At 31.1% G+C, this 13212-nt stretch overlaps 1 protein-coding gene across 1 annotated transcript; it reads left to right on the top strand.

Moving 5' to 3' along the window:
• Positions 1-205: 205 nt before the first annotated feature.
• Positions 206-11455, top strand: LOC131842621 (pH-sensitive chloride channel 2-like). Its single transcript, XM_059191199.1, has 8 exons — positions 206-210; positions 6850-7042; positions 7460-7772; positions 7869-8036; positions 8726-8881; positions 9714-9879; positions 10487-10688; positions 11186-11455. Exons 1-8 carry the CDS (start codon positions 206-208, stop codon positions 11453-11455), a joined length of 1473 nt encoding a protein of 490 aa, XP_059047182.1.
• The last annotated feature ends 1757 nt before the right edge of the window (positions 11456-13212 follow it).

The following is a 13212-nucleotide window of genomic DNA, read 5'->3' on the forward strand; positions in this document are numbered from 1 at the left end:
TCCATTAACTACAGCGGCGAGTTACCAAGTGCGGTGTAATACGACATGGTCTATTGCCAAGGATGGGGCCAATAGTCCATATTTCTAAGAACCCCTTACCTTCCTACCCTATATTTGCTAATGCTGTTATACATATTTGAGCCCAAATACAATGGGAAACATTATCGTATGTGGCATGAAAACATGTATTTTGAACTCCAATAAAATGAGGTATTGAGGTGAGTTTCGATACATATGCCTACATCCTTTTATAACAGTGCGTAGGTAAAAAGTACGCACCTATAATTATTATAATTAGCCTTTAGAGACTATTATAACGTCTAACCTTAGGTAACCCATGCATTATAATTTTATAAATCCATTATAGGCTTAGGTATATGTTGACCTTTCATTGTAAGCAATTTAGATAATCCAAGTACATAAGACAGATGTCAACAATTTATTAGAATATCTAAGTACGTGTATATGTACTAAGTGTAAATTGTAATAAAAGTACACATTATTATTATTTAAACCGAATTCAAGTTATGGGACGATATTACACGAACTAGTATAACTACTATACTTGTAACTAACTTACCCATGTAACTATTCTAAGTAGTAAAGCAGTCTACGATTAAATATGTGACGAACAATCCGACTTTTATAATGGAAAATAAAAGGATTTTGGTTTAAAAATAAAGATTTTTGTGCAATTAGCATGTACCGCCACGGAACATCAATTATGAAGGAATTACTATTAAACCTCGCTTAATACTTACTCTACAAATACTGTATTAAACAACTCCTTCTTTCTCAAGTACATTGAAAATGCTAAACTTTCTGTTTCTTTAATAATTCAATTTTCCTCTGTTCTCAAATCTTTTCTTTTCAAATAGATATATTCTAAATACGGAAATTTCAATTTTGACTATCCCTGTTAAAATAAGCTGGATGTGAACATTATCATATTATGCGACAGTCCAGTCGTCTTATGCGACGGACTCTCGCATAACACGACTGGTCGCCGATGGCAAAGCGTCATCGTAAATCGGCTACGCCGATAGTCACATGACAGCACGGAATTGTGCCCTTGTTTAGGTTCAAGGTAGCCAAACGTCGTCGATTAAAACGTATACTGGTTGTACATCACATTTTTTGCATCATCAAACTCAAAATTTGGTATCCGTTCACATGCTTACATGTACCACAGACCAACCTTGTTTTTGGTAGTTTTTCAATCTATTAAAACATTACGCATTTACGCATTGAAGTTTGCGGAGATACTTTTATTTACTTCCTTTATTGCTTGTTTAAAGGACAGTATTTCAAGAAACTGTATCACATGATTTCTACAGCTTTGTTTTATTATCATACCGCCGGCAAACGTTAGCAAATTTATAATCATAGTTAGGATATATGTACATAGTCGTATACAGATTGTTAAATAATTTTGCTGCGGTTCTTCAAAAAGTGCGTAGTAAGATTCCATATTTAGCCAAGTTTTTAAGTTAATTAATTTTAGAATTGATTTATTTCAACAATAATACACGCAAACTAAAAAGAAAACTGTGTATCTCTATTTTTTAATTTATCGACCTAGTTATAACATTATAACATCAAATCGTTACTTTTGTTATATCAATTCCCGTATAGAGAAACAGCATTTTAAAGACCCATTTGCGTAGTTCTATATTAGACGTATTTAATTGCATCTCTCTAATTACTTGTGGTATTTAATTAAATATTATTTAAAACACTGTACAACATTATTTCTTTTCGTTATTAGTTTTCGGTACGACCTTAGTAAGTGTTACAATATATTTGACTACCCAAATGAATAATAAAAACTGTCTCTTAAATATAAAAACGTATATGACAATTTACTTTATTTTTTCCTAAAAATAGTAATAATACCGTTTATTAAATAATTAAAAGAACCTGCTTCGCGACTTGTGTAAATAATTTTTTCCTAAGTCTAAAATAGATGATTTGATACAAAATATTGTATGATTTAACGATTATTCAGACAATTCAATCGAATCCATTCAAGAACTTTTCTTGGCTCATTTACCTCAGTCGCAAGGTTATAAGGAAATTCGATTTGGAAGTAGGTCTTCGATGTTTACATTTTAAACAGACGCCTAACAATTGATCAGTGATGCAACGATGTAAGGTCGGTTGACAACAAAATCAATAGAGTTTTTTATAAAATAACCACTTAAACATAATACGATATGTTTTTCAAAAATATTAAATATGTACCTATATAAGTAAGATTAAGCTTCAAGACCATTTCCTATGTGTATTATGAATGTATTTACAAAAAAAAAAATATTTATATCAGTTTTCAATGGTATCCATAACACAAGCTCTATTTAGCTTTTTTAGGGTTGGTAGTTACCTTTAGATGGGCTGTATGCTTGTTTGCCATCGTCGTGGTATAAAAAAAAGCTTGCGACCAAATTACATAATGGCGATGTGTGAATTATCCAGAATTATTATTATAGGAAAACTATTTAGAAGGAAATTAACTGTACATATATGTATACTTGAAGTATGTACTTAAAAAAATATATACCTAGTTACTTCTTATAAAAGCCCCAGCAACTTCCATGAGTCATTATATTTATTTACCTTGTATTAAAGTATAAGGAAAAGAAAAATTGTAAATGAAACAATAGATTTACAAATTAAAAACCTTTCTACTAAAATATGAGTTCCCTTATCGTCTTTAAAAATTAAGAAGAAGTTACCTCTGCCTTTTACCTACACATTTCAACCGCCGCTTGATTTATAATTTTGTGGTGTTTCAGTCAAAGTGTAAGATGACCTATGTGGCAGTAAAATTACAGATTATGGAGGCATGTCATGTTAGTCCTATTCCTAGGCTACTTTATCGCATAAAAAGCAAGTAGTCTCTCATATAACAATATGATAAATGCACATCTCGTACAGTATACATATTGTTCGGTAGTAAGTTTTCGTAATTAATTCTACATGACTTCAGTCTCTGTCGTGGCCTAGTGATTGACGTTATATCAACGTCATATTATGTGTAATTAGCGCACAAATATGAAAATAAACAATATGACTATGTTATTACTAATATTCATTTTCATCTACCTACTTAATGCTTCGCAACTATATTCGCATATATACGTAGGTAAACACACGTCTTATGCAAATATTTAAATACAACCCATATAATTGCATATTTTAAGTGTCTATAAATAATTGATAAGAGAATATGCTATAATTAATTTAACTATTATTGATGTAGTCAACTCAGAAGTTTCACGTAATAGTAGGTGATTTTTAATCTAATATATATTATTATTTTTATGTATTATGGTATAAATTTGATAGAGAGAGAAAAGAGAGAGACTATTTTAGATAGCAGCCGTTGTCATTATTGTTGGAAGACAATATTTACCTATCTGACGAAATTTCGTTTTTTTATATCTTTTACAGCATATTGTTTTTCAACAATAATAATATCAGTATTATCTCTCCTCTTGTTACCAAGAATTGTCACTAAATGTTAGAAACCCCATTACTAGAAATGTAATATGTCAGGACATCCTCCTTGTAGTTCCCCTGAAAACCAGCGTCAATAATTACTTGTGAACACGTCACGATGGACTAACTGACCTGACCTCACATAAGTGCCCTGGTAATGCAGGCGGGTGAACCATTTTATTAATAATCCTTATAAAATAAAGTATTTATTTAATTAGTAGCAAATAGTTTTTCAAATTATTCAATACCTTCCGGATATATTCTTCACAAACTCAGTAATAGATACAATGACGTGTAGAGCACACATATAATACACATTATTTATTTAAATGATATCAATGTATTCCTAATTAAAACACTACTTATATTAAAAGAATTAATGAGGACATATTTGCTTAGATACTATTAGTAATTACGATCTTAAAACAAATCAGTTGTCAAATGTCATTCTAATATTCTTTCCAGAATTTAGCGTTTTATTAATCACGTGCTATTTTTGATAACATTTGTTTTGATGATATATATAGACTGTATAACCACTCCAATCCTCTGCAGATGTGATTTACCCCGTGATATTAAATCACAACGACGTCATACGTTACACTGTTTCATAATGATTGTTTTGTATTTAAAATATGTTTTTTTATATACCTAAAGCTTGTGACCGGAGTGAAAGATAGAAGTGAAACTATCTGTAAATTTGACTTAAGTAGGTTATATATAGGTTTTATATCGGTTTAGATTTTCTAATAATTGGCATGCCAGTCAAGTCAATCATATGAGGTGTATGGATCATAACCAAGGCGGATAATATGTTAATAATTCATGTTATTATGCCAACGAAATAATGTCTGCATATCGAAATTGGTACAACGAAATATCAAGACGCTTCAACGGTGTAAAAAACGTCCTGGTACCGGGTTGACATCGGGAGTTCTTAAATAATATAATAATAATATTTAAGAACTTCCGATATGAACCCGGTAGTAGGTATATATTGCGTTTATGTATTATGGTATATGGTATAGACTTGAGAGAGAGAAAAGAGAGAGACTATTTTAGACAGTAAACAGTTGTGAAAAAAATAAAACATCTCATACATAAAAAACTGCAATCTAATTTTTATATATTGTCATATGTGCCTTTGTTCCTCCTTTACCTCTGCTTCAGACGATTCTCCTTTGGACAATATATTAGCAATAATTATCTATATTAATTATTTATCAAGGTTCAAGTAGACACTTATTGTTACCTACGTTAGAACTCCTATCATAGCCAGAGACAGTAATTTATTATAAGTAATCAATAAAACTACATATTAGCAAAGATTAAGGTCCAAAGAAAAGATAATGTGGTTGTAGCCATAACTCATGGCGAATTTTCGTCATAGTGAAAACATGCCGCACGTTATCATAGTTATTTACACGCTCAAACAAATTAAGACAGATTAGTGTATAAATTTAACTAAGTTAGTTGTACGTAATATGTTCTTTTTTATTATTATAGTAATGAAAAATATAATATTACCTAAGCTGTTTTGATTATTTTGTAAACCGGTCTGTTTATAATCCAATAAGAGATCCAACTTATTTATCAATCTATACGTATGTACTCTTATCACAATAACTTGTACACACTGTACTCTCAAAGATGATCTTATGAAATATATTTAGGCATAACCATAGATAACAAACTTACCTGAGAAAGATAAATAGACATGACAATAATTAGGTTAAGAAAACTATACCGTGTTTGTAAAAGGCTCAAAGATTGTAATTTTGAAATTTGAATGCAATACAGTATATTTTCCTAGGTATAATACATATATAAAAGTAGGTATATGTAATATGTGAATCAGCAGTTTTTACATAGTGATTCCACATCGATAATTAACAATCCCTCTGACTAACCCATCAGTGTTCACAGTCGGGCAAATATTAACTACATTTGTCTGGTAGTCTTTTTTAGAAACTCTATGTAATTATAACATATGTTTAATAATAAAATATAGATACTATCGTATATATCGACACCTACTTGGCTTATACCTTACAACTTAGTCGGAAGGATACACATACATACACGACATAGAAAATTATAATTATTAATGAGTAGTGTGCAATGTGAAACCGCCTTGTACATCTTATTTTTTGAAGAATCACTTTTGTGTGAATCTGTCTTGTTCTTCTTCTCATTTCTCTAATTATTCACGTTTTCTACAAAGATATCCTTAAAATTTCATGCCTAGAAATTCACATTCAAATCGTTATACCACTTCCAATTTTTCTATTAATAAATGTGTACATACATACAAATATATAATATTTGCTCGTTTTGTATGACTAGATACACCACTGTTGATAAGCTTTTTTTCTAGGCATAGGTTTAGCCTTGTTTATTTAAAGAATGTTGCCATGTTTAATATGATAGTTATGATACTAACCCGCTTGATATACTGTAGGTAGCGCAGGTATTATTAGGTTAATCTAAGAACAAATCTACTTGATATCTCAACAAATTGGTGCACAATGTTATCGGTATCACAAATATTAGCTGTCTTGCCTTTAGCAGCTACTGTATACTGACCTTGCTGTCTATACGCATGTAGCCATGCATTAACCTAATGCTTTCCTGTTTTCGCAAATATTCCTCATAATTATATTGTTGTTAAATATACAGAGCTTATGCTATTAGTTTAGCACTTGAAGTGTACTACAATGAAACACAGAATGCTATTATCTATTGTCTAAAAACACAATATAGCTATTTGGCTCTAGTGTGCGATTTTGTATGTAAACGAACTGAAAAGTATACCACCAAAATACATCATCATTGAGCATTACATTAAATTTACCTACATCAGTCCATTTCATTTCGAAATTGTTAAACATTTCTAGAAAATATACATATATTGTCGGCACCAAAGAAGTAGTAAAATTAAGTTAATAATATCTGTATATATGCATGGCATGCATTATGTACCTTTAACCCCATTTACTCACAATCGTAGTGAATTGGGTAACTTATGTCAAAAGTACTAGAAGTTTTGGTAGGAAACAATTTACGCACTGAACTGTATTGACAAGTAAAATGAGTCTTCAACCACGAACCTTTTTTTAAAACATTTCATCGTATTTTGCATGATTTACTACGGTCTGACGCTTTACCTATGCTATTCTATTATATCGCTGCATATACGGGCGTAGGCAGAATTTAGGTCCCTTGTGACGAGACATGCTTTCTTTCCTGTAATATCTACTTATTGACATAAACAATTATTACTATATTCTAGTAATTTCTATAAACGCTATTCTGAAATATAATACCTACTTACTTTCAATTCTACAGGTCTACACCAGGGTTAGAATGTCCGTCGATAACAGATGGCGATAACTACACCCAATCGGAGTTCTTGTCTCGACTGGCAGATGAATGCAGATATGACCGTCTCCTACTCCCCACATACCCTACTGGTGAGACAGTATACGTGCATGCTAGTGCATACGTTTACTTCATACAACCAGCTGAAGCACACGATCTGGTGAGATATTTTGAATTACACAAAAGTCAAACATATCCTTTCTGATATTTTTTTATTATAAGAGCACTTATTATCAGACGTTTCTAATTATATTGTATTAATGTAATATTTTCGGAGAAGCACGAGCTCATAAGATTTACTTCTGCCAGCGACTTTATCCGCAATGTCCAATTGAAATCTATATAAATCACATTACATAGTTGGCTCGAGCAATTTGGACCCTAAGAGGAAATTAAACGGACAAAGTTAGTTTTTTACCTACCTTGCAAAAAGACATGCTTTCGAAAATTAGTTCTAATCTTAGGTAATCTTGTGCAAGTAAGTAAAGCAGGTACGAACATAATGTACCTTCAGTATTGTTAAAAATGTGACGAAACTAGAAGTGTTCCTGCTTATATAAACATTATAATATTTCAGAATTTTAAACTGCATTTCCTTCTACAATTGAGATGGACTGACCGACGCCTAGCGTACCAACTTTATTCACCGAATCGTGTGACAATTATTGGCGAAGACGACCTAAGACGTCGGATATGGGTTCCTCATCTGTACATGTCGAATGAACAGTCATCAAGTTTAATGGGTACCGACAGTAAAGATGTTCTTATCTCTATATCGCCCTCAGGAGAAGTGGTTTTCAGCCGTCGTATGCAGGCTGTACTTTATTGTTGGATGAATTTACAAAAATTTCCATTTGACGAGCAAACCTGTTCAATGAATCTTGAAAGTTGTAAGTACTGAGTGGTTAAATCTCTTATACATATAGTAGATACCTATAATATTTTATTTTCCTGGCGAATACTTATGTTGTCCGTTTTGTACACAGGGAAATACAACGCATCGATCTTACGACTAATGTGGGAGAAAGGAATTCCGCCTGTTCATTTATCGCCAGAGTTACATCTCACAGAATATTCACTAATAGACTTTTGGACCAATGAGTCTGTCGTGCGTGGAGATATTTCTAGTATGCGCCTCATAGGAGGTAGTAGAAGTAATAACTTTTTTCATATTTCATATAAAAATTTAATTTAGGAACATAAGTATGTGGTGCCTAAAAATGTATTGTAAATAAGGTGCGATATTCAGGATTTTGAAAAAATAGAGAAATAAAAAATGCTTATATTTTTATTTCCTTATCAATGTAGATCTGGTTCACCATTATTGCATTGCATATACAGCAAATTCCTAGGTGACGGAAATCTGGTCAGCGTAAGGAGAACATTCTTACGCTTCCATTCTACTCCACTGTGCACTGCACTGTGTTATTTCCTACTGCACCTGTAAAAAGCCCATTTTTTTGTGTAGCACCTAATTTAAATGTAACTTCCATAATATTTGCAATATTTTATTAGGGACCATGAGATGTCTAAATAAGTCTAAATAATTAAATTTAAATTGAATAAAATAAAATTATTAGATTACATATTTGCAATTAATTACATAATTTATTGTAGTGTAATGTACACATACTTACATTGTTTTTTTTTATTTCCCCCTAATAATTCTATAAAGTTCTTCGCAGTGCATTTTTAAACACCGTAATATATGTTTTAAATTAAATACAATTTAACTTTAAAAACCATTAATAAGCTTAGAAAGCATTTCCATATAGACATTAATATCATCAATATTTTTTTATATTGTGTAAGTGTGGTGGTTAAAATGTGAATTTAATTGCAGCGGGAAATTACAGTGCCCTAAAGTTTACGTTTAAATTGGGAAGAGAAGTAGGTTACTATCTGATGGATTATTTTATTCCATCTATGATGATAGTTGCCATGTCATGGGTAACATTTTGGCTACAAGCTGATGCCTCAGCTCCTAGAATTACTTTAGGTATGCTCTAGTAGTACTATACTTTCTTAGCACTAAGTTATAGATACATATTTAACTCTTTCTAAAATAATAATAATCTTGGATAAATCGCGCTGTGTCATCTAGACAAAACTAAGGCAGAACTTTTACTATTGGTAGGTATGTACTAAACAACTAATATAAATGTCCCTACTTATATTAGTTGTTTAGTACATATTACACACATTCCTTGTTTGTGAATAATTATATACATAGAATACAAAACAACCAATACTAATAATAACACTCATTACTATAAATGTATATATTCGAGAATCGAACCCGTAAACATCGGTGTGGACTGAGGCCATAATAATCTTATGAACCATACTAATTTGCATATGCTATCAAATTATAAATACTTACAAAGCGTATATTAAGTTTATTGAGAAGCCTATTTACAAAAAATTAAATGAAATATATCCATCAGTTGGTCATTTAAATAAAGCTATGTTATAACACTATAGAGCTTCAAAATTTGCTATCTGAAATGATTCAAAATTACCTTAAATTTCTATATATTGTCATATATTTGTGTATCGAAAGGTAATATTGTGATAAATATATAGGCAATATAAGTATGAAAGATTCAATGCCAGGAGCAAATGTAATTCATTGTTTTCCGATGGAATTACATCAAGTGTTCTGCGAAAAAAACCACAATCTTTCGAGGTATCCGAAAACATACTTAACAGATATTAAATATTTATATTAACATAACAAAATTAAATAAAAAATAACAATATTTTGTAGCCTAGTGAAACAATTGTTCAAAAGACAAATGAAACATTATTTATTACTTTTCGCATTGCAGGTACCAGTACCATGTTGTCCTTCATCACCCTGGCGTCCAGCCAGGCCAAAACGCTGCCTAAGGTGTCGTATATCAAAGCCAGTGAAATATGGTTCCTCGGTTGCATTGGGTTCATCTTCTCCGCACTCGTAGAATTCGCTTTCGTCAATACCATTTGGCGAAGGAAGTACGTATTTTCTTTAAAAGTTATTTCATAATATTATTTTCCCTCAGATTTAATTGTGGTTTTGTGGTATAATTTATATCTATACCTGGTATGTATGAATTACAACGATAGGTTCCTAAACCCCATTCACAGTAACTGTTTGTTTGTGACAAGTGACAAATTTTCATTGTTTTGTGGTTTGTGATTTTTTACTTATTCATTAATAAGTAGATTAGCAACGAGTTAAAAAATCCTTATTTAATTAGCTACAACATGAATTCAATTAAAACATTCAACCTACTGACCACCTGATTGTATTATTAGGTACCTAATATTATTATAGTAATAATATAATATAACTATCTACATAGACCTACTTATATTACTTTATTTTGTTTTTACTGATAGTGCTTGGGTATTCAAACAACTTCGCCAATAAAACACAGCCTTAAAAGTAAAGTGTGTTTTAGTATAAAAGAACTTACTGGAACAAAAAGACTAGGTTTTAACATAGCACTCGATAAACTAACGCATAATATACATTATTTTAATATTCCAAAGGCGTTCAAAGGACATTCGCGCATACTGCATCCTAATAACCGCTTAAATTAATCTTAACAATTTCCAGGAAAGTTGTTAATCTCAAGAAGGTCAACAGCAAATATATTTTGAAGAGCACGCTGACGCCTCGGCTCGCTCGGAAGGAACTACAGAAAGAATTACAAGAAACGTCACCGCAGCTCTCCAAGTCACGCTCCTGTTCTTCACTCAACCAAGATACAAGCACCGACCCCGCAGGACCAGGCTACAACAACTATCTAACAGTGCACGTACGTTTTTTAAATAAACTATTATCAACAGTCCTTTTTACCCCTAAGACATTATAAAATTTCAGTACCAAAAACGTGACGAGGAGGTAGTAAAAATTAATCAAACTATTGATCCGAAATATTATTTTCATGTAATGAATTATATCTTTTCTTATTGTGCATGCATTCCAATTATGAGGATAATTTTACGTGGTAAGTATGTGGCTAATATTTTATGTGGAATAGTCAATATTTCTTATAATAGGTATGCTTAATATTGAGAACCTATTCTAATAACATTGTGATCTCGTGTCATTCAATCACTACTACTTAATTAATAATATACAAGTATCTTTCAAAACTATTCGATGGACATCCGAAAATTTTAGTATTGTCAAACTAATTATTTTTATTCCTTAATTACAAATTTTTATTGGTTTTTAGTGATTAGGCATGATCCTCATTAATTCGACAACCAAATCTACTCTAAGCATAATAGTTGCCTCAAAATGTTTCAGAGTTTCCCGTCTGCATTAAATTTGCCGACGATTACAACACAAAGTTACGACGATCTCATGCCGGGAGCTGGTGGCGGCGGTCCCAACAGACAGCAACAGGGCCAGGGTACCGACAGCGACGGCTCCGACGAACCACCCAAACACCATACCTGGACCACAATGACCCCCCAGGAAATCGCTACATGGATAGACAAACGATCCCGAGTCTTATTTCCCATTCTCTTCATATTCTTCAACATTATTTATTGGACTTTTGTTTATTGTCTGTGATTTAAAGTATTAGTAAATGCGGTCTGCAATTTCTCGTGACATCATCAGCGCATATGTCACCGATTTCTTAACTTAGTCATGAAAAGACGTCGATGTTAGCTGTATGTATTAGTCAAATATGAGGAAATAATTTTTAATAGGTACAGAATGTGCTGGTTCAACTGCACTTAGCTGTAAACGACGGCGGGGGCGTCTATGCTTAGTTTTATAGTTAGGTATACCTACCTACTAAGAGATATAATAAGTAAAAAATATGTAGTGAGGTGAGACAAAGGTCATAAAGTAATTTAGTCATTTTCCTTAATTTATAAAAATATTACCGTTTAACAAAAAATTTAAGCTTATGCTTAATAAAATTATATTATTCTAATGTATATTACCGTATAATATAGGTATACTTGCAAACTTGTGTTAGTCCCTCTTAGTTAATAATATTGTTTATGTAATATTAATTTTATGTGTAAGATAATATTATATTACGTGGCCATATTTTTGCAAGTAGATAGTTGTAGATAGGTATTAAATAAAAAAACGTTCCTTTTTGTTCAATGTCTTGCCGAATATTTAGAAATTTGGATTTATATCAAATAATATTTATTAATAAATATAACAGTTCGATGAAAAAAAACATCGTTTTCCCGCATATTATGATTATTAAAAAGACTGTCAATCATTTTAATCGCTACTTTCACTGAAGTTATAATAAGTGTCGTCATTTAATCACTGAGTATGATCTAATATTCAAATCTTTATTTGGCATTCCTGAATTATGATCCTTTTGATCCTTAAAGGATTCGGGATGTACTTATTATTATTTTAATACATTTTATTAAATATATTAATAATATAAAAGATTTAGGCACTATCTATCTAATAGTCTGCCTAGTTTAGGTAAGATTTATGATTATACCAAATAATATAATCTGCTCATACCAACGATGAGATTGTAGTATACGTGTAGTATTTGTTAAAATATTTTCTAGTAAATTCAAATTAATAATTTCTATTAACTTTGATATATTTTTATGAGCGGATGTCTCTTGGCTTATTGTAGCATTAGATCTTCTTTGAGACCTTTGACTTAGCCAATAATTTTGCATTTATGTCTCAAAAGTGTAATTTACTTTATAATTCAGTTACATATTTTGTTAATTTATTTTTTATGTTAAAACTCTTTTGTTGTGTTGTTTGTAAAGAAATGTCAACGTTAACCAATATTAAACGTTCACAATAATTACAGACAATAAAACTTCACAAAGTGAACAAGATAGTTCACAACTCGCATTTTTTATAGATAGGTCCTTACCCTTAATTACATATCGAATAATCTATACATTACATGAAAAAAATATTAAGTAGGTAGGTACTGAAATAAGTATGTGAATTGATTCAATTTTTTAAATGAGCTTATCTAATAAACTTTGTGACAGATGTTTGTTTATATTATAAATTCAAATACACTGACTTCTTATCAATACTTGTGAGTTATCATTATGAGGTAACACATGGAGAAACGCAAAGAATATAGGTATATTCTTTGCGTTTCTCCATGTGTTACCTACTCTATGTCCTGTCTACTCTATTCAGGTTTTTAAAAGCTACATGTAAGTTTCTTATCATATATTATCTTATTAAAAGTTAGAGCGGTAATTAAATTTTCTTCAGAAATACAAATAGTCTACACTCATACAAAATTTCATAACGATCGTTAAACTCGTTTAGGGAGTCAAGAGACGATATATATTACACGTCTTCAT

The sequence above is a fragment of the Achroia grisella genome, unplaced genomic scaffold (assembly GCF_030625045.1).
Source record: "Achroia grisella isolate CSIRO2021 unplaced genomic scaffold, CSIRO_AGI_Agris_v1 utg241, whole genome shotgun sequence".
Taxonomy (NCBI): Eukaryota; Metazoa; Arthropoda; class Insecta; order Lepidoptera; family Pyralidae; genus Achroia; species Achroia grisella.